The sequence below is a fragment of the Diaphorina citri genome, unplaced genomic scaffold (genome assembly GCF_000475195.1).
Source record: "Diaphorina citri unplaced genomic scaffold, Diaci psyllid genome assembly version 1.1 scaffold1922, whole genome shotgun sequence".
Lineage (NCBI taxonomy): Eukaryota > Metazoa > Arthropoda > Insecta > Hemiptera > Psyllidae > Diaphorina > Diaphorina citri.
Genome location: NW_007379348.1, coordinates 24,243 through 47,223, shown reverse-complemented (window position 1 = coordinate 47,223; position 22,981 = coordinate 24,243). Strand labels below are relative to the sequence as shown.

The window sequence follows — 22,981 nt, the reverse complement described above, 5'->3', positions numbered from 1 at the left end:
ATTGTGTATTCGTTAACGCTGCTGAAATGTACGTAGAATTGCTCATTGTATACTTTGCTAATGCGACATTGCACATACGTAGTTTGTCCATTGCGCATTTTATCATGGTACATTGCAAATATGTACCTACATGGTATTATTGCACCTCAGCTGTCATTCATTTGTCTTGTATACATGTCTACGTATTCAAGATTTACGAGATTTTTAGATCTGCCTTATTAAAGTTTTATCTGTCTCTATTGAGATTTGACTGCTAATGGATTATTCCTTTTGTTTAAGTTGTAGGTTTCTTTCTTTTGGAGATGAAGAACGTAAAAATGTACTAGGAAATTGAGCGTTAGAGTATTTAATTTAGTTATTTTGGTAGATTCTAAATTTAGAGATAATTATTCCTTTGAATATCCCCTAACTTTAGATTTTAGATGCCAACTGTCGGATGTTTACAAATACATATTAATTATGTACCTTTGTACCCTTAAAATGACGAATTTATCTTTTGACTTTAAAGTCTTTAAACGTTCGTCAAATCCATGTTTTAATGATTTTTCTCCTGTTTTCTTCTTATTACAAGCTGCCAGTACTTGGTGCTCTAGATTATAGCGATGAAATCTATAGTAGAACTATGGTAGGTATAAAACTTTCTTGGTAACACCGGGTATCGAACCTGGGCTTATTGTCGTCCCCGAGGTGACAAGTGCATTGGTTCACGGGTCTGTCTGGTCAGTGGTCACATATTAACAACTTGTAATGGGTTCGCACAAATTTTACCTGTAAAGGCGACATTTCAAAGTGAATTTACCTTTACTTGAACACTCTCTTTAATCTTTGTCTTTTGTCTCATCTACACTAAGAATTAGATAAAATAGATGAAAATGTATGTGGAATAACATTAAAAGTCTCAAGCTGATTGTCGTCCCCGAGGTGACAAGTGCATTGGTTCACGGGTCTGTCTGGTCAGTGGTCACATATTAACAACTTGTAATGGGTTCGCACACATTTTACCTGTAAAGACGACATTTCAAAGTGAATTTACCTTTACTTGAACACTCTCTTAATCTTTGTCTTTTGTCCCATCTACACTAAGAATTAGATAAAATAGATGAAAATGTATGTGGAATAACATTAAAAGTCTCAAGCTGTGTCCACACATAGTCCACGGCCGTCGTCTATGCGTGGACACAGCTTCAAATGTGTCTACATTAGTCATCCATCCTTTAGTCTGAAACGGGGGATGATAAAATTCACCTCATCAATCCTGCATGCATTTCCATTACCCATTTATGTTTCTATGAATATTCAATTATTCAACATTTGGAATCAATTCTTAATGCTCAATTGTTCATTGATCTTGTAAGGAACCACTATCCAACATATAGCAGTCTTGGGGGTATCATGTAGTAAGATACCTTAGTAAGGCAATGTGAACACTTACGTCCCATGACGTACATGTTGGATTATTTCAAGAGCGATAAGAGATGACTCAGTGAGACGAATTGTAACCCAATATGGATCTGAAATTGCCGAGAGACCTCTAATAAAAAATGTGCCAATGAAAAGTGCGCCATAGTACTTACAGCGACGATAGTGATTAGTGTAGGTCTGGAACATGAGTACCTTACTTGAATGGCAATGACGGGAGAATTCGTTTTGTAAAATTCACCTCATCAATCCTGCATGCATTTCCATTACCCATTTATGTTTCTATGAATATTCAATTATTCAACATTTGAAATCAATTCTTAATGCTCAATTGTTCATTGATCTTGTAACGAACCACTATCCAACATATAGCAGTTACTTGGGGGTATCATGTAATAAGATACCTTAGTAAGGCAATGTGAACACTTACGTCCCATGACGTACATGTTGGAGAAAACCAACAGAATGAACAGTAGCACACCCACAAGGAGTTGTAAATGTGTTTCTTGTGTTCAAATATGTCTACAAGTAACAAGTTGCTCAAAACTGACGACTTGTTGAGAAGTTCAACGCAAAATATACCATGACTTGTCACGATTTCGCGAGTTTAAAAAAGATATCAAAGTAACTAAATCTACAGAGTAAAGAGTGTTGATATGAGTTAGTTTTATTTCTGGCGTATGAATACATTTGGATTTTAATCGGAGAAATTGCAATGGTGTGATTTTGACACCAAAAATAATTTTTCGAGTGGGGGTATTTCATTTGTTTTTCTAATTCGAATAATTTAATGGAAACAAAAATCGTGGATATTTTCTTTTCGAAAGAAAAAAGATGATAAAAATTGGCAACAAAAAATTCCCATGTTTTTGATTGCTGCTGATTTTAAGTTGGTGTTAAAGGGCACCAGACAAGATAGGCAGATAGCAGATAGCCCCTATCTCATCTCATTGCTCTAGTAAAGTAAAAATACATATATCAGTACGCCACTGATTAAATAGGTAAATAACAATAAAGACGACAAGTTACATGAGCGGAAAATATGTTCGTCGTTAAATTTCGAACACGTTTGCAGATTGTACGGTATTTTCATGTGATTTCTCACAGTGTTTGAGAGATCTTTGAACTGAATTTAAAGCTAAAGTGTCTACTTATAGTCATCGGTCGTCGATCGACTCAGTCGATGTCGACTGAAACCGTACACTGCCTCGACAACATAGATTTACCTCGTCGATTGATGGCCGTCGAATATGTGGACACAGCTTTAGAAATCTGTTTGACATTCTTGGACTATTGAGCCAAGCTGAGAACATTTTTTGGTTAATGGTTTTCTCATAAACACAAATAGACTTCATGGTTGTGGTTAGGTATACTCGTAGGTTATTCAGCTACAAATCAGGGAAAAGATTTTCCTGATTTAACCTAAATCTCACTTAAGAGGCGGACTTAAATTTCGCATCATTACGTGGTCGTATATTTGTTTAGGGGAAATTGGAAAACAATAAACCTATATTTTCTCTATTCCTGTTAACAAATTAAATACATGGTAACATGTTTAGAGAGGACAAAGACCAATGACAAATCTGTAACAAAGATTTTCCTGCATTCCCCATTGCTCGACGGATATTTTTCCTGCGACCTTTTGGCAAACATCATAGAGATGTCAGTTGTGATGTTTTGAATAAAGAGTCACGTTAATATATTACCTATATAAATTGAGGTACATATGTCAATAATTTAATAAATCAGCGCAATTTTTGTGTATAGCCATTCAGTCCAACACCTCCAAGAATTCCCAACAGAGATCTTTGAACTGAATTTAAAGCTAAAGTGTCTACTTATAGTCATCGGTCGTCGATCGACTCAGTCGATGTCGACTGAAACCGTATACTGCCTCGACAACATAGATTTACCTCGTCGATTGATGGCCGTCGACTATGTGTGGACACAGCTTTAGAAATCTGTTTGACATTCTTGGACTATTGAGCCAAGCTGAGAGCATCTCTTCGCTCTTGAAAGAAAAAGGAAAGTCCCACATTGATTGGTTAATGGTTTTCTCATAAACACAAATATACTTCATGGTTGTGGTTAGGTATACTCGTAGGTTATTCAGCTACAAATCAGGGAAAAGATTTTCCTGATTTAACCTAAATCTCACTCAAGAGGCGGACTTAAATTTCGCATCATTACGTGGTCATATATTTGTTAGGGGAAATTGGAAAACAATAAACCTATATTTTCTCTATTCCTGTTAAGTAACGCTTTGTTCATTTCCCCCCTCAGATTGAAGAAAACACACGGGCTCTCGCTGCTCTCAGCGCCGAGGGCTACACGTCCCCCGAGCCGGGCAAGAAAGATGTGGAGAGCGCTAAGAAAACTCTCCTGCGCTGGGTATCGAACGCGCTACCCGAGCATATCAAGGTCAGCGACTTCGGACCGTCTTGGCGCGACGGTCATGCGTTCCTGTCGGTCATCGATAATATTCAGAAGGACCTGGTGGATATTCCTGCTCTGAGCAAGCAAACCAATAGACACCGTCTGGACACGGCGTTCAATGTCGCCGAAAGCAACTTGGGTATCGCTCGCCTGCTGGATCCTGAGGTAAGACAGTTTCTGTTCTTGCATGTGAAGGACTAGTTATCCTTTCAATGACTAAATCTCCTATCCTGTCTTCCTTCGATTTTGGGACGATAAGACCTTAGCAGTTACAGTTCCCTCTATCAAACCTCGAAAACCTCGAAAAAAAAAAAAAAAAATCAATTACTAAAGTTATATCAGGCTTTTTTTTTGCTGGGGTTACATTAGTTTTTCAGTTCTCCTCCACAGGCTGAATGCACACGAAAAATGCGTTCCCATCAAGGTACACATCATAATCTACCAGACCCGTATTTAGGTTAATTTTTGCTCCTTTACTATGAGGTGGACTCCAAAAATTTAGAACATCCCACTCAGTACATCGCTGTTTGGACTCTTGCCCCCCTAGATAAAATCCTGGCTACAGGCCTGTAATCTACCTCAGTGTTTTGTGGGAAAACTGGTGTATATCCCCCGTGATCACACACACCGAAGCGAGGATAGCGTGGGATTGTTGGGCTTTTTTTCTAACCCTCTGTCCCGGCGGCAATTTTTAAAATTTATTTTATATTTATTTTTGTTTGCTTTGTAATTCGCTTGTTTGTAATATCTAATTTAAATGAAAAGTATAATATAAACGTGCAAACTAGAGATAAAAAGTAAAAAATGAATTCAGATTGTACGCGTTGCAGAAAAAAAATCAAAATTTCGAATTTCCCGCCAACTTTACACGCTCATGAAGGCTCTGTGTTAAGTTACCACATCATTTTCCACTTGCCAAGAACATCTCAGAATGGCCTAACTCAGCCCTGTTCATAACCACGGCCTGATGTAACAATGTTTTCAAAACATCGATGTCCGATGTAACAATGTTTTCAAAACATCGATGTCCGATGTAACAATGTTTTCAAAACATCGATGTCCGATGTAACAATGTTTTCAAAACATCGATGTCCGATGTAACAATGTTTTCAAAACATCGATGTCCGATGTAACAATGTTTTCAAAACATCGATGTCCGATGTAACAATGTTTTCAAAACATCGATGTCCGATGTAACAATGTTTTCAAAACATCGATGTCGGTGTCCCAACCTAGGGTTGGGACATCGAGACGAGAACATCGATGTTCGATACATCGATGTTTTTAAACTTCGATATATCGAGTATCCGATGTATCGTAATCAAAAACATCGATGTTGACATCGATGTTTTTGTTCCGATGTATCGATGTTTTCAAAACATCGATGTCGATGTCCCAACCCTACCATAGAATAATGTAGGTAACCCCTGTGAGCAGCCTAAGACGCGTTTCGTTCTTATTTGAACTCGTCAGGTAGACATAGCTCTTAGGTGTTAGCAGGTTTTATTTTTCCGAGATGGAAATCAGAGGAGACCACAGTCTTCGATTCTATGTAAAATATTTAATTTAGCTATGGGCGCCACACTAGTAAGTGTTATGAGTGTAATGAGATTGAGGAAATACGACGTAAAATAAAACTAGTTGCATGGGATGTTTGGGTTACTGGGTCACTCAGGCCGCGGGTTTAATTCCCGCCCGGGGCGGATCTTATCCTGATGGGATAATGTTCGTTTTCGGAACGGCTTTCTTTCTCCTATCCTGTCTTCCTTCTATCTTCGATTTCGGGACGATAAGACCTTAGCAGTTACAGTTCCCTTTGTCAAACCTCTTAAAAAAAGTTTCTAAAAGTTTCTCCTTCTTTCTTTTCCTCTCTGAAACTCTTTTGGACATAAAAGCTCTTCTCCACTTTGGACCTGGAAACCCTATTGGAACTGCATAGATATTATTATCGCATGCTAGTAACTACGGACCCTAGTACAAGTTGCTATTTGGTATGGTTGTATCGCATATCTACTAATTAGCGCCTGCATCACACCTTGGTATTTCTCTATGAAATCTCATGGTTAGTTACCTTCCCGATAAACCATTACTAAATTGGTACTCCGAGTTCGGCGAATGTTTATTGCTCTCATGATGTCATCGTTATTAAAGTCTGCCTGATTAATATTTTGCCTGGATTCTTCGTTTAGTGACTTAGTCAAGGTTGTTCAATTGACACCACAGTCCGGTACCTATTGTGTATTCGTTAACGCTGCTGAAATGTACGTAGAATTGCTCATTGTATACTTTGCTAATGCGACATTGCACATACGTAGTTTGTCCATTGCGCATTTTATCATGGTACATTGCAAATATGTACCTACATGGTTTTGAGATTAAAATGTAAACAGTACACACTACACATGTAGGTGGACATTTTTAAGAAATAGGTCTCCCTGCAGCTCCCAGTGAGGCTGATACCGCAAATTGGGTTCTTTCAATTGGTCTTAACATAGAACACCCCATCCAAAACTTGACCATCCTTCAGTTTTCCGGAAGATATTTGATGAGTTTGAAATCCAACAAAGTGTTGTAGAGGATGTATTAGGAAATTAGGAGCTTTCTGATTTCGCGAAAGACGCTATCTTCAGTCGGGGCTTACGTGTCGGATTAACAAGGGTTTCAGATACTTCTCTCAAGCTAACAGTGAACTTAATCCCGTGGTAATTTAACTCGGTAAGCCCCAGTTTTCAGTCTTTTCTCTCAGTTAATTCTCAAATAAATTGCATTTAGACCCTTAAAGGGCTTAAAGGAACCAGGTTTAAAGATTAGACCCCTTAAAGGTCTCAGGTTTAAATATGACTACATGTTCATGCATTGTGCAACAGTGTATGTAAATTAAACAACAATGTACAACAATTTATACTTGGTACATCATGGGTAGGTACAATAGAACTATGAATAGACTTCCCAGTTTTCCTAGTAAACAAGAGATACAGGCGACTTCAATAGTGGACATTAATTTAGATTTAGACCTATTCTGTAGACTCTTTGGTTCATTATTTACCTTATTTGTTTGCCCATATCACAGTTTACTGCCCAAGGCATATGTGTGATAAATGTTCGTACTGCCCATGACCAGGGCCGTATCCAGGATTTTATCGATGGGGGATCGAGGGTCCACAGTGAGGGCGAGGGCCCCTCCCCCCCCAGGTTAATTTTTGTTCGTTTACTATGAGGTGGACTCCAAAAATTTGGAACATCCCACTCAGTACATCGCTGTTTGGACTCTTGCCCCCCTAGATTTTTGCTGGAGTTACATTAGTTTTTCAGTTCTCCTCCACAGGCTGAATGCACCCGAAAAATGCGTTCCCATCAAGGTACACATCATAATCTACCAGACCCGTATTTAGGATTTTAGGGGGGCGAGGGCCCCTCCCCCCCCAGGTTAATTTTTGTTCGTTTACTATGAGGTGGACTCCAAAAATTTGGAACATCCCACTCAGTACATTGCTGTTTGGACTCTTGCCCCCCTAGATAAAATCCTGGCTACTGGCCTGTAATCCACCTCGGTGTTTTGTGGGAAAACTGGTGTATATCCCCCGTGAGTACACACACCGTTTGAAGTTTCCAATCTGTGTTAAGTTACCACATCATTTTCCACTTGCCAAGAACATCTCAGAATGGCCTATCTCAGCCCTGTTCATAACCACGGCCTCAGACACAATCAAACTAAATTGTGGTGGATAGCAAGTGTGAAACCAAAGACCTTCTGATTGACAGTCGATCACCGGATGTATCACTAATCTCTACTGATTAGTTTTAGCACGATAAATATAAATAGTTTTAGCACAGTAATACCTTGTACAGGGTCCTTTAGGAGACGTAGCGTTTTAGCACAGTAACACCTTGCTTATTAAAGGGTCCATAGAATAGGGTTGGGACATCGAGACGAAAACATCGATGTTCGACTAAATATAAATAGTTTTAGCACAGTAATACCTTGTACAGGGTCCTTTAGGAGACGTAGCGTTTTAGCACAGTAACACCTTGCTTATTATAGGGTCCATAGAATAATGTAACCCCTGTGAGCAGCCTAAGACGCGTTTCGTTCTTATTTGAACTCGTCAGGTAGATATAGCTCTCAGGTGCTGGCAAGTTTTAAACCTTCCGAGATGGAAATTAGAGGAGACCAGAGTCTTCGATTCTATGTAAAATATTTAATTTATCTATGTGCGCCACACTAGTAAGTTTTCCGAGTGTAATGAGATTGAGGAAATACGACGTAAAATAAAACTAGTTGCATGGGATGTTTGGGTTACTGGGTCACTCAGACCGCGCTAGATCGCGGGTTTGATTCCCGCCCGGGGCGGATCTTATCCTGATGGGATAATGTTCGTTTTCGGAACGGCTTTCATCAAAAACATCGATGTTGACATCGATGTTTTTGTTCCGATGTATCGATGTTTTCAAAACATCGATGTCGATGTCCCAACCCTACCATAGAATAATGTAGGTAACCCCTGTGAGCAGCCTAAGACGCGTTTCGTTCTTATTTGAACTCGTCAGGTAGACATAGCTCTTAGGTGTTAGCAGGTTTTATTTTTCCGAGATGGAAATCAGAGGAGACCACAGTCTTCGATTCTATGTAAAATATTTAATTTAGCTATGGGCGCCACACTAGTAAGTGTTATGAGTGTAATGAGATTGAGGAAATACGACGTAAAATAAAACTAGTTGCATGGGATGTTTGGGTTACTGGGTCACTCAGGCCGCGGGTTTAATTCCCGCCCGGGGCGGATCTTATCCTGATGGGATAATGTTCGTTTTCGGAACGGCTTTCTTTCTCCTATCCTGTCTTCCTTCTATCTTCGATTTCGGGACGATAAGACCTTAGCAGTTACAGTTCCCTTTGTCAAACCTCTTAAAAAAAGTTTCCACAAGTTTCCTTCTATTCCTCTCTGAAACTCTTTTGGACATAAAAGCTCTTCTCCACTTTGGACCTGGAAACCCTATTGGAACTGCATAGATATTATTATCGCATGCTAGTAACTACGGACCCTAGTACAAGTTGCTATTTGGTATGGTTGTATCGCATATCTACTAATTAGCGCCTGCATCACACCTTGGTATTTCTCTATGAAATCTCATGGTTAGTTACCTTCCCGATAAACCATTACTAAATTGGTACTCCGAGTTCGGCGAATGTTTATTGCTCTCATGATGTCATCGTTATTAAAGTCTGCCTGATTAATATTTTGCCTGGATAATCCTAACATCCAATGTTTACCTACCATGCTGGCACCGGTCGCTATGAGCATTTACATGTCATAGCTACTCATTTTCCTCACGAGACTGAGTGAGCCCCGCAACAGCCAGTCACGGAATCAATCATTTGCATGATACAAATTTAATTTCTTGACCCCGCCAGAAATCGAACCCGGTCTCCCGCGTGCAAGGCGAGTGCAGTGACCACTACGCCAGTCACTTTACTCCCGCAGCCTAAACAAGGTCTTATATTCCTTTCGGAAACGGAACAGGTTATCTTTTGGAGACTGAAATAGCGCCTGTACTAAATCATAGGAAATCCAAGATGGTGCGCCATCCATCGGGATCGGTTTACCGAAAATTTCTCCAGAACTATTTGGCAAAACGGAACGAAATCCAAATAAAAAATAAAGCCTTAAGAATAGCTCCTCTTCCCCCAGGAAAATGCGTTTCTACTGGTGGTGGTGGCGTAAACAACTTTTCAATCCAATTTGGACATTATCTTCAATTCTACTCTATTATTAATTAACTCATTGTTTATATTTTCCCTCATCACAGGAATTCCTAGCGTGCAAGAACGAGATGTTAACTCATACAGCCCAATACAACCGACATAGAAACAATGCTGAAATAGTGCGCCTCTGGACTCTGCTGCAAAATCAGGTATGTGTGCTCCACTTCTTAAATGAAGAACTAGAAGTGAGGAAAATTAAGGTAAAAACACACTCCTATCACGTCACGTGAGCTCATGGGGAGTCAGAAAGATGTAGTTCAAAGTTTTCCATGATATTGTAGGTACATACATAATTTCGTTCAGGACAGTTACACTACTGTCACATCACGTGATCTCACTTGAACTCTCTCCTGTCCTCTCTGCGGACAATAAGACCTTAGAAATGACAGTTTCCTCTATCAAACATTCCAGTGGGTGAGTACTAGTTTTAACCTTTTAACGTTCACTCTGGCTTGATTTCAGTTGAAAGAATGGGAATGGTATCTGGACCGCCTTCTACCTCCCCCCATGAATCGAGTGGGAGAGTGGTTGAGTAAAGCCGAAATGATGATAGCGAGTGGAGATGAAATACCCACAGCTATGAATGAGGAAACTGCGGCCATCATCAGCAGAAAACTCGAAGAGCACAAGGTAAATATACATGAGTTAGGGAGGTGAGAATTAGGTGAAATAAATGTCAAAGATAAACAGTTATAAGTCATAAGCAAACAAACTTAAGTAACACTAAGGTCTCAAGTTCCAATTTGCAAATGTACCCATTTCTGATGTGGGTATCACAGCATTACTGCGTGCCTCCTTTACTATTAATTTTTATCTACTCGTATCATCAATTGACACTGGTAATGCCGTCACTGGTGGCTGAAATTACCCCGAACTCCAAGCTCAGAGCCGAAAAACATCGAACCCGGGACCTCCGGAGTGCAAGCTTAGTGTGATACCCACTCGGTCATGGAGGCTTTGTATTTATATATTTCTATTGGATTCCAGGCTCATTTCACCCAATATCCCGAGATACGGGACCTCTACGAGTCATGCGTGTCTCAAGTGCCCGCCCCGCGTGAACAGCTAACCTCCCTAGGTGAGCGTCTGGTGTCCATCCTACCCCTGTCTACATCCTATCGATCCCGCCTCAAATTCCTCGAACATAAATGTTGTCTAATAGCCTTCCTGCATCTGACCGAACACAAGCTCAAGCTGTGGAGTACCAAATATGGACGTCGAGGTTTTTTTTTTTTTTTTTTTTTAGTGTCCTTGTAGACAATGTAATTTAAATAGGATTGTTCCCACCCCACTACACATGACACGATTTCCGAACTACAAGTGGGAACATGCCTTAACTCGGTGGTGTAGTAGTCAAAATGCTCGCCTGGTAAACAGGAGGGGCATGGAATTTTATCCCCATTTCTTTGAGAAATTGACCACATAATAATGGAGCTCTAAGGCTTGGGTGGTAGAGAAGGCCTCCGGTGTTAACATCGCCTAGTGGTTACCTTCCAGTCAAGAGTCTATTATTATTATTAATAACCTAATCCTTTTATCTCCTTCAGGATTAAGGAAATGGAACTCTGGATGGACGCTGTAGACCGCAGTGTGAAGACAATACTACAAGATTTGGACTCTGCAGAACAGTTCGAAAAGGAGAAAGTTGTGTTCCAGGTAAATAAAACCCCCTCTACCGGCGTGAGACCTGGTATTCCAGTGGTAAAATATCCCTTATTCGAAAAAAAACTCAAAAAGTAGTGAAATCCCCTCTAAAGACCGCAGTGTGAAGACAATACTACAAGATTTGGACTCTGCAGAACAGTTCGAAAAGGAGAAAGTTGTGTTCCAGGTAAATAAAACCATCTACCGGCGTGAGACCTGGTATTCCAGTGTTAAAATATCCCTTATTCGAAAAAAAAACTCAAAAAGTAGTGAAATCCCCTCTAGCTTTTCAGGCCACCTTCTCCAAAGCGATCTACTACAAGTCGATGCTGGATAGCAAGAACAAGGTGGTCCAGAACATCACCAGCTTTGTCGAGTGTGACGACCTCATAGATCGTATGTCCCAACTGAACACCCGCTTCCTGAGTGTCACTCAGGAGGCTCAGAAGTGGGACCAAGCCCTGGCGGAGTGTGTGCGCTGCTGGCATAACATGGCTGAGGTGACCCGGGTGATTGAGGAGTGGTTGGGGATGGCACAGCGACTGCTGAGCGAAACGGGGCCGGGGAGTCATCTGACCACTCCGGTGGAAACCCATCGGTCCTTCTTCAGTAATATTAATGATCGGTAAGTGAGTGATTTGTGATGGCTTTTCTCCCTCCCCCCCCCTCCCCCCCTTTTAAGGCGCTTTAACACTACGGACAGTTGGTCGTTCGCTCTGAAATGGCTTGCGATGTGATGGTTTTAATAGTTGTTTTGTTAGATCATGGTCGAATTATATTATCAAATAATCCAGATCAATATTAAATGCTTCGGCTGAGATTAGAACTCGTGACCTTCCGGTCGCTAAACCTTGCAAACGCAGTTTAGATACGTAAGTAATCAAAGCTGACAAAAAAATTCAATACCTAGGTAATTAGAGCCAGTCACTCACTATCAGGTATCTGGTAGACTTGACAGGCGGACCTTTTCAGCCGTACCCATCAGGTCTATCTGATAGTGAGTGGCTGGCCTAACAAGAACCTAATCCTTTCTTTTTCCTCGCATTTCCAGCTGGATTCAGGATCTGAACCGCGCCTCTCACAATCTGATCATGTGTCTACCGGCCGGGGAGCATCAACAGGTGACCGAACAGGTGAAAGATCTTGTCACCAGGTGGCAGCACGTGGTAGCTGCTGTTCCAGTACATCTGATGAAGATTGACGCTAAGGTGGATGAAACAGCGCTGAGTAATATATTCCGAGATATGCACCAGGAGTTGAATGGTATCTGGACCGCCTTCTACCTCCCCCCATGAATCGAGTGGGAGAGTGGTTGAGTAAAGCCGAAATGATGATAGCGAGTGGAGATGAAATACCCACAGCTATGAATGAGGAAACTGCGGCCATCATCAGCAGAAAACTCGAAGAGCACAAGGTAAATATACATGAGTTAGGGAGGTGAGAATTAGGTGAAATAAATGTCAAAGATAAACAGTTATAAGTCATAAGCAAACAAACTTAAGTAACACTAAGGTCTCAAGTTCCAATTTGCAAATGTACCCATTTCTGATGTGGGTATCACAGCATTACTGCGTGCCTCCTTTACTATTAATTTTTATCTACTCGTATCATCAATTGACACTGGTAATGCCGTCACTGGTGGCTGAAATTACCCCGAACTCCAAGCTCAGAGCCGAAAAACATCGAACCCGGGACCTCCGGAGTGCAAGCTTAGTGTGATACCCACTCGGTCATGGAGGCTTTGTATTTATATATTTCTATTGGATTCCAGGCTCATTTCACCCAGTACCCCGAGATACGGGACCTCTACGAGTCATGCGTGTCTCAAGTGCCCGCCCCGCGTGAACAGCTAACCTCCCTAGGTGAGCGTCTGGTGTCCATCCTACCCCTGTCTACATCCTATCGATCCCGCCTCAAATTCCTCGAACATAAATGTTGTCTAATAGCCTTCCTGCATCTGACCGAACACAAGCTCAAGCTGTGGAGTACCAAATATGGACGTCGAGATCACGTGACTGCCTTGCTGGACCAGTATGAGAAATATGTGGTGAGGAACAAGATCTTCCAGGAGTTTAATCGCGCCTATGCGGATATGCAACACGTCGTGCACGAGTACAAGACAGACGGCAATATTGACCAGAAGGAGTCGATGGCTGTTGATAGGTAAGTAATAATGGGTTTTGTTTATTATAGCGGCGATAGCAGATTGAGTGCACCAGTTGCCGATCGTTTACTGATGGTTTTTTCCCCGAAAAAGATTTTATTTTTTTTTTTATTATTATTTATTTATTTTTTTTTTTTTTGTAGAGGAGGTCGATAGGTAAGTAATAAGAGGTTTTCTTTATTTATAGCGATATCATATTGAGTGCACCAGTTATTTACCTGATGGCATTCAGCTAATCTAGTAATCAGCTGGGCTCTGATTGCTTCGGGCTGACATGTGGTTTTTGCTACAAATTTTACACTGATGCCCTTCGCACTCAACCTTTGCCATTTCTTTAGCACGGGGAATTCAGGCTGGTATACTCCCTGTTTAGTCCCCAGCCAGACTAAGCTGGTCTACTCCCTGTTTAACGTCCCCCAGGCAGACAGCTTAACTTCGATAATCTAGACGTAAAAATAATAGTAGTAATAATAATCTGTATTATGAATATCTTCCTCCATTATTTCTCGCCAGGTTCATGAGAGACACGGCAGATCGCTGGAAGAATGTATAATAAGAGGTTTTCTTTATTTATAGCGATATCATATTGAGTGCACCAGTTATTTACCTGATGGCATTCAGCTAATCTAGTAAGCAGCTAGGCTCTGATTGCTTCGGGCTGACGTGTGGTTTTTGCTACAAATTTTACACTGATGCCCTTCGCACTCAACCTTTGCCATTTCTTTAGCACGGGAAATTCAGGCTGGTATACTCCCTGTTTAGTATCCCAGCCAGACTAAGCTGGTCTACTCCCTGTTTAACGTCCCCCAGGCAGACAGCTTAACTTCGATAATATCTAGACGTAAAAATAATAGTAGTAATAATAATCTGTATTATGAATATCTTCCTTCATTATTTCTCGCCAGGTTCATGAGAGACACGGCAGATCGCTGGAAGAATGTCTCCACTGAGCTCCGCTGTGTTCACTCCATGTTAGAAGAACTTATCCTGTATTGGACCAGATGGGAAACATTGTCATCTGAGCTGGAACAATGGATGAGGGTGGCTTACACCAAACTCAATCTCCCTGAGGATGAAAAGCTGGAGTTTTTCCAGGTAACTGCTATGTTAGACTCTTGTGGTCTGTGGCGTAACATGTCCGTCCCATGTCCTTTATCAGATGGACGAGAATGCGACACAATATTTCTACAATGGATGAGGGTGGCTTACACCAAACTCAATCTCCCTGAGGATGAAAAGCTGGAGTTTTTCCAGGTAACTGCTATGTTAGACTCTAGTGGTCTGTGGCGTAACATGCCCGTCCCATGTCCTTTATCAGATGGATGAGAATGCGACACAATATTTCCGATTCAGGTGCTGGGTCAACACGAAAACACTAGAAAGTAATTCGTTGAAATATTGGCTTTAATTCACACAAGAGCTTTAACAATTACACGAAAACACTAGAAAGTAATTCGTTGAAATATTGGCATTAATTCACACAAGAGCTTTAACAATAATTAATGTCCGGGACCACAATGGGAATTTAAACTCACGACAAAATTTAATACTCTTTGTTGTTCGCTTATTCCAGGATTTGAGTGTGTGGAAAGAGAAATACGACAAGCTAGGTGACACAGTCAGCTTCTTAGTGGCTACATGTGAGCCATCAGTCGCCGAACAACTCAAAAACCAATTCCTTCAGGTCACCATGAACTGGGATGCCCTATTCCCGCAAATACAACACTATATGAACGCTGGTAGAATACTTCAGTATAGAAACCAGTTCAAGATGGGCCTGGCCAAGCTACAGACGTGGCTGCGAAATGCCGAACAACTGCTGTCCAATAAACGACTCAGCAGTGTGGAGAGCATTAAACAGTACTCGCACAAGATACAAGTAAGTTCAAAGTAAAAGAGTCGCGCTCGGTATGAAAGAGTTAAGGGCAATAGAAGTAATATAGGATTGGAGAACGTATTCAAAGTGTTATGAAGTGACATGTAATATGTATTTTTTAGTTGTGATAATCTGATAATAGTAGCCGGGTCTACTTTTTGTTGGTGCTTTGTTGACTTTTTTGTTGGTGCAAGAAATAGCACTTTGAAGTTTGAACCGCGTATTGAGTAAGAAAGGTCTTTTTGACCCATCAGCTGATCATATATTAATTTCACCTTAAGACTGTAAACCTAGAAAAATGTGCAAATATGGACTAACATAAAGAGTACCTATAATATAATGTCAATGGCTGTTGACTGCAAAATAAACTTATCTTGACTATTCTTCAGGTGTTAAGCAGTGAAATCGAGGACATGGAGGATGTACTCAAAGGTATTAGCAAATGTTTCCAAGCCATGATGAACGAAATGCCGAACAACTGCTGTCCAATAAACGACTCAGCAGTGTGGAGAGCATTAAACAGTACTCGCACAAGATACAAGTAAGTTCAAACGCAGCGCAGTAAAAGAGTCGCGCTCGGTATGAAAGAGTTACGGGCAATGGAAGTAATATAGGATTGGAGAACGTATTCAAAGTGTAATGAAGTGACATGTAATATGTATTTATTTAGTTGTGATAATCTGATAATAGTAGCCGGGTCTACTTTTTGTTGGTGCCTTGTTGACTTTTTGTTGGTGCAAAAAATAGCACTTTGAAGTTTAAACCGCGTATTGAGTAAGAAAGGTCTTCTTGACCTATCAGCTGATCAAATATTAATTTCACCTTAAGACTGTAAACCCAGAAAAACGTGCAAACATGGACTAACATAAAGAGTACCTATAATATAATGCCAATGGCTGTTGACTGCAAAATAAACTTATCTTGACTATTCTTCAGGTGCTAAGCAGTGAAATCGAAGACATGGAGGATGTACTCAAAGGTATTAGCAAATGTTTCCAAGCCATGATGAATGACATGAATAGAGATGAAGTCAAATCACTTATGGAGATACTGAAGAGCGAGAAAGAAGCACTGGTCCGAGTGAGAGCCCAGCTGCCTACTAGACTAGCTGAATGCCACCAGGTAAATAACTTGTCTCGGTGGCGTAGTGGTGAAGTCGCTCGTCTGGTAAACAGGAGGTTGTGGGTTCGACTCCCAGCCGAGGCATGGAATTTTATCGGTTTTTTTAACCATATTATATTCTAAAGAGCTCTAAGGGTTAGGTGGTAGAGAATGCCTCCGGCGTTACTCTCGTCCAGTGGTTGCCTTGTATAGCGCCCATAAAAATGTGGTTTATTTACTGCAAGCGACACAAGCTAAGACCAAGATACTCACTCTGTATAACCTTACACCTAAACAGGTGCACCTGTCAGGTCTACCTGATAGTGAATGACCGGCCTAAGGTATTAATGATGGTTAATCACTGGAGCAGTGTACAACTAATACAACCGAAGACTAAAGGGACTTTTCAGTCTCATCCTAGCACTAGCAGCTAGCAGTACAAATGAGGTAATACAATATATGAAATTTCAGGCTAAACAGGTGCACCTGTCAGGTCTACCTGATAGTGAATGACCGGCCTAAGGTATTAATGATGGTTAATCACTGGAGCTAAAGGGACTTTTCAGTCTCATCCTAGCACTAGCAGTACAAATGAGGTAATACAATGTATAAAATTTCAGGTACAAGTACAACTAGAGGCGTTGGAGGTGGGCCAGGATGAGATTCAGAAGTGGCTGACGAACGCTGAACAACATTTGAAATCCCTCACTCTGTCTGGAGGCAAAGATAACACGAAGATACTTTTGGATAGACACAAGGTAAGTTTTTAGAGTGCTATAAAATAGAAATTTTTGAGGTAGGTTCAAAAGGATTTCGCGGTTCTTTAGAGTTTACTTTTCACTTTAGGTCGTTCAAACTTAGTAGAGAACCATCACCCATTATGTAGCTCCAAACCTAACGAGTGTGTGTTCACAGAGAGATTGCCAATTTATTTCACCGCCAACCCATCCTACTGCATCAGATGGATTCGTAGCCTCCTATTGCCTGTCTTTTGTACCAACGTGCTGTCAACTTTTAGTACTTACAGCGACGATAGTGATTAGTGTAGGTCTGGAACATGAGTACCTTACTTGAATGGCAATGACGGGAGAATTCGTTTTGATGTTCAGTTCAAATTCCTCTAAAATTGGCAACAAAAAATTCCCATGTTTTTGATTGCTGCTGATTTTAAGTTGGTGTTAAAGGGCACCAGACAAGATAGGCAGATAGCCCCTATCTCATCTCATTGCTCTAGTAAAGTAAAAACTTTTCAGTACGCCACTGATTAAATAGGTAAATATTAAATAGGTTAAAAATCAGTACGCCACTGATTAAATAGGTAAATAACAATAAAGACGACAAGTTACATGAGCGGAAAATATGTTCGTTGTTAAAGTCCGAACACGTTTGCAGATTGTACGGTATTTTCATGTGATTTCTCACAGTGTTTTAAATTTTGAGGTACATAAATCATTCCCATTCGATTATCGTACATTGGGCGTCCATACAAATGGGCTCATAATGTTTTTTCTGACGCTATGTTGTCCTTGCTTTGACAATATAATAAGCCACTGGAGGCATATATTTACTGCATACAGCATATATTCAAATATGACGTACTGACGTAGGAGATATTCTTGGATTTTCATTGCATCTGAAATTCTGAATGTGTATTAGGTGCCATGTTTTAATTAGATTTACTGATCCGCTTTGGGGTAGACTTTTTCAAATATGACGTACTGACGTAGGAGATATTCTTGGATTTTCATTGCATCTGAAATTCTGAATGTGTATTAGGTGCCATGTTTTAATTGGATTTACTGATCCGCTTTGGGGTAGACTTTCACATTGGATAATTCGCGTTACAAGTGTTACAATGTTACAAATTGGAGAATTAGCGATATAGTGTTGCAAATTAAGTACATGGTAACATGTTTACAGAGGTAGTAGGACAAGCACCAATGACAAATCTGTAACAAAGATTTTCCTGCATCCCCCATTGTTCAGCGGGTATTTTTTTACTGTTTCCTTTTGGCAAGCATCATAGGGATGTCAGTTGTGATGAACATCTTATCTTCTTGTTTTCCCTCAGGACGTAGATGTTGACAGACCAGACGAGAAATCAGTGATGACCTACGTGGCCCAGTTCCTGCACAAATATCCTCAGTTTGGCTTGGAGACGGATTCTGCCCAGCGAGAGATAGAACTGCTCATGGCGTGGTTAGTGGAGAAGACAACCTATCTGAATCATCTGATCAGCACGCACAGTCTGCCACAGAATTACATGGTGAGTATAGAATAGAATATACCTTGAAACTGAAAAGTCACTAAAAAAAAAATGTAAATGCAATTTCTTTGTGTTATTATGTCACAATTGCTGGCATAACATGGCAGAAGTGACGCGGGTGATTGAGGAGTGGTTGGGGATGGCACAGCGGCTGCTGAGCGAAACGGGGCCGGGCAGTCATCTGACCACTCCGCTGGAAACCCATCGGTCCTTCTTCAGCAATATTAATGATCGGTAAGTGTACTGTCTGGCTAGGGGACGTTAAACAGGGAGTAGACTAGAGTTGTATTTTATTATGTGAAACAAAACATGGCTGAACCAATGAGATTCCGCTTTGGACGTAAACACAGCGAAATCTCACAATCTCATTGGTTCAGCCATGTTTGATCCAGTTTTGTTTCGCATAATAAAATTCACCTCAGCTGAGTCTGGCTAGGGGACGATAAGCAGAGAGTAGGTGTGTCTACCCGTGGGACTATAAACTGGGAGAACAGCTAACCCTAACCAGCCTAGGTAGCTTGCAGTTGTTCAAAGGGTTTTCTCTGCGTGGAGATGAAATACCCACAGCTATGAATGAGGAAACTGCGGCCATCATCAGCAGAAAACTCGAAGAGCACAAGGTAAATATACATGAGTTAGGGAGGTGAGAATTAGGTGAAATAAATGTCAAAGATAAACAGTTATAAGTCATAAGCAAACAAACTTAAGTAACACTAAGGTCTCAAGTTCCAATTTGCAAATGTACCCATTTCTGATGTGGGTATCACAGCATTACTGCGTGCCTCCTTTACTATTAATTTTTATCTACTCGTATCATCAATTGACACTGGTAATGCCGTCACTGGTGGCTGAAATTACCCCGAACTCCAAGCTCAGAGCCGAAAAACATCGAACCCGGGACCTCCGGAGTGCAAGCTTAGTGTGATACCCACTCGGTCATGGAGGCTTTGTATTTATATATTTCTATTGGATTCCAGGCTCATTTCACCCAGTACCCCGAGATACGGGACCTCTACGAGTCATGCGTGTCTCAAGTGCCCGCCCCGCGTGAACAGCTAACCTCCCTAGGTGAGCGTCTGGTGTCCATCCTACCCCTGTCTACATCCTATCGATCCCGCCTCAAATTCCTCGAACATAAATGTTGTCTAATAGCCTTCCTGCATCTGACCGAACACAAGCTCAAGCTGTGGAGTACCAAATATGGACGTCGAGATCACGTGACTGCCTTGCTGGACCAGTATGAGAAATATGTGGTGAGGAACAAGATCTTCCAGGAGTTCAATCGCGCCTATGCGGATATGCAACACGTCGTGCAGGAGTACAAGACGGACGGCAATATTGACCAGAAGGAGTCGATGGCTGTTTCCCCTCTAAAAACCTCGTGTGATATAAATCCACGCCAAATCTTTAGGTCACCTTTTTGAGAAATTTTGTTCGAGTTCAGCCAGACTTGGTTCCGGTATTGGAGTTTTTAATGTGATAAGAAAAGAAGTACCTACTTCAATAATTATGTTATTTTGACTAGGCCTGGTGTTTCTACCTCGGTACAAGATACAAAGAGTATTCGGGTAAAAGCCAGACTTGGTTCCGGTATTGGAGTTTTTAATGTGATAAGAAAAGAAGTACCTACTTCAATAATTATGTTATTTTGACTAGGCCTGATGTTTCTACCTGGGTACAAGATACAAAGAGTATTCGGGTAATTCGGTAAAGTCGATATAAAAATGTCTATGTCTTTGATTCTTTCCATGCTAGCACATCATGAATATTGCAGTGGTAACATACTTTACTTCCCCCATAGAAAATCTTGTTTGTCTTATTTTTAGGTCCCTCCTCCTTTAGTTCTGTTGTGTATTTTTATTACCATGTATGTTATGTTAAATCCCTTGGTATTGTTCTAGATTAGCGTAGTGGTCTTTGAACCAGGACGTTAGTGATTTGAGACCTAGTCAGATTAAAAAAAAAGAGAGTAGGTTGGTTGTACTAATCCATAATAAAAGCCAAGAAAAATGTTTCAGAAACAAGTCTGGAGAGTAGAAACGTTGCCGGAGTGTTGCGAAAACATTTCTTTATTGTCGAGGAAGAAAAGGTTGTCGATTTTGAAATGTTGACAAACAATGTTTGTGCTGAAAAGGTACTAGGTTTAAGGTTTTCCATTTCAAATTAATAACTTGTCTTGTTTCTCAGGGCATTTGCCGTGAAGTGGACAGCAAGCGGAACAACATGAAGTGGTTGGTGCAAACACTGGACGTCCTAGCACCTCATTGTGATGATATAACATCCGAGCAACATCTTCTAGAGAAGCTAATTCAGAGATACAAGAGCTTGATACCCACCATCGAACTGACTATCACCAAGACTCAGCTGTACACCAAGTGTTATACGTACTCGCGGGAAGTTAGAGAAGTGTGCAGTCTCCTCGACAAAGTTAAGGTAAGACTGACATTCACAAAATTAAGATAACGAGTTTACAAAGTTAAGATAAGAACAAGGTTACAAAGTTGTGGTTATAGGACAGGAAGATAGTAGATAGTCCAGTTACTGACCTCGTGTAAACCGCCTGTTGATTGGCAGGGTGCGGGGCCAAATCCTTATAGAGGCCTTTTTTTTAGAATATTCTTTTTTTAGTTACTGACATTATATGACTAAAAATTTCCTTTCCTCCAGCCCTTTTAAGGACTAAAAAGCTCGTTTTTAGTATGTTCCTGGCCATAATAAAAGCCAAGAAAAATGTTTCAGAAACAAGTCTGGAGAGTAGAAACGTTGCCGGAGTGTTGCGAAAACATTTCTTTATTGTTGAGGATGAAAAGGTTGTCGATTTTGAAATGTTGACAAACAATGTTTGTGCTGAAAATGTTGCTGATGTTTGTGCTGAAAAGGTACTAAGTAGGTTTAAGGTTTTTCATTTCAAATTAATAACTTGTCTGGTGTTTCTCAGGGCATTTGCCGTGAAGTGGACAGCAAGCGGAACAACATGAAGTGGTTGGTGAGGATGAAAAGGTTGTCGATTTTGAAATGTTGACAAACAATGTTTGTGCTGAAAATGTTGCTGATGTTTGTGCTGAAAAGGTACTAGGTTTAAGGTTTTCCATTTCAAATTAATAACTTGTCTGGTGTTTCTCAGGGCATTTGCCGTGAAGTGGACAGCAAGCGGAACAACATGAAATGGTTGGTGCAAACACTGGACGTTCTAGCACCTCATTGTGATGATATAACATCCGAGCAACATCTTCTAGAGAAGCTAATTCAGAGATACAAGAGCCTGATACCCACCATCGAACTGACTATCACCAAGACTCAGCTGTACACCAAGTGTTATACGTACTCTCGGGAAGTTAGAGAAGTGTGCAGTCTCCTCGACAAAGTTAAGGTAAGACTGACATTCACAAAATTAAGATAACGAGTTTACAAAGTTAAGATAAGAACAATATTACAAAGTTGTGGTTATAGGACAGGAAGATAGTAGATAGTCCAGCTACTGACCTCGTGTAAACCGCCTGTTGATTGGCAGGGTGCGGGGCCAAATCCTTATAGAGGCTTTTTTTTTAGAATATTCTCTTTTTAGTTACTGACATTATATGACTAAAAAATTCCTTTCCTCTAGTCCTTTTAGGCTTTAGGGACTAAAAAGCTCGTTTTTAGTATGTTCCTGACCTTCCTAGTACTAACTGTCCCTCTTCCCCCACAGGAAAGCACTCCGGATGAGGTGGACACCCTACAGGATTTGGAAACCCTGCTCAAATCCCAGGAACACACCATGTCCCAGTTGGACAAGCAGAGGTCCAACATAGTCAGCATGTTGCAGCGAGGCAAACAGTTGACGGTGGAAAGCACGCTGCCTGCCGTGCAAGAGTCGGTGGCTACCCTGGAGAACCAGTGGAATAAGACGTACACCAAGAGCTCCGAAGCCCGGTGGAAAGCACGCTGCCTGCCGTGCAAGAGTCGGTGGCTACCCTGGAGAACCAGTGGAATAAGACTTACACCAAGAGCTCCGAAGCCCTGCATAAGCTGAACTTTCACATTCAACACTACACACAACTAGAGGTGTATTTTGCTTTTGGAAAACTTTCGGGAACGGAACGCCATCGGAATCAGTTCTGACGTGCCATCGGAATCGGATTTTCAAAGTGTCACTCACTCGGACAATGAGATTGCTTTTTCTTGCCGGAACAGCATGCCTTAAATATCCAAATCATAATAATAGTTTAGTTCACTGTAGCCTTCCCTTAGGCTAAAAACAGATTGAAGTAGAGAGGAAAGAGCATAGAGCTTTTTGCTGCTCGTTTCCCTCCTGCTCAATGTTCTGTGTGCTGT

The 22,981-nt window shown here is 41.0% G+C and overlaps 1 protein-coding gene across 1 annotated transcript in view; it reads left to right on the top strand.

Annotated features, from left to right (window-relative positions):
- LOC103517667 (nesprin-1-like) overlaps positions 1-22,981 on the top strand; it is a gene marked incomplete at both ends in the record, with an annotated part of 47,820 nt that overhangs the window by 8,799 nt on the left and 16,040 nt on the right. Inside the window, 21 exons of the mRNA XM_026829683.1 lie at positions 3,703-4,020; positions 9,661-9,765; positions 10,079-10,246; positions 10,604-10,838; positions 11,374-11,447; positions 11,554-11,885; positions 12,312-12,413; positions 12,503-12,674; positions 13,032-13,423; positions 14,330-14,519; positions 14,998-15,303; positions 16,237-16,422; positions 17,022-17,159; positions 18,473-18,667; positions 18,762-18,901; positions 19,266-19,287; positions 19,645-20,028; positions 20,855-21,100; positions 21,606-21,653; positions 21,792-22,037; positions 22,356-22,567. Coding sequence (XP_026685484.1) covers positions 3,703-4,020; positions 9,661-9,765; positions 10,079-10,246; positions 10,604-10,838; positions 11,374-11,447; positions 11,554-11,885; positions 12,312-12,413; positions 12,503-12,674; positions 13,032-13,423; positions 14,330-14,519; positions 14,998-15,303; positions 16,237-16,422; positions 17,022-17,159; positions 18,473-18,667; positions 18,762-18,901; positions 19,266-19,287; positions 19,645-20,028; positions 20,855-21,100; positions 21,606-21,653; positions 21,792-22,037; positions 22,356-22,567 — 4,211 coding nt within the window. The remainder of the gene's footprint in view (positions 1-3,702; positions 4,021-9,660; positions 9,766-10,078; positions 10,247-10,603; positions 10,839-11,373; positions 11,448-11,553; positions 11,886-12,311; positions 12,414-12,502; positions 12,675-13,031; positions 13,424-14,329; positions 14,520-14,997; positions 15,304-16,236; positions 16,423-17,021; positions 17,160-18,472; positions 18,668-18,761; positions 18,902-19,265; positions 19,288-19,644; positions 20,029-20,854; positions 21,101-21,605; positions 21,654-21,791; positions 22,038-22,355; positions 22,568-22,981) is intronic.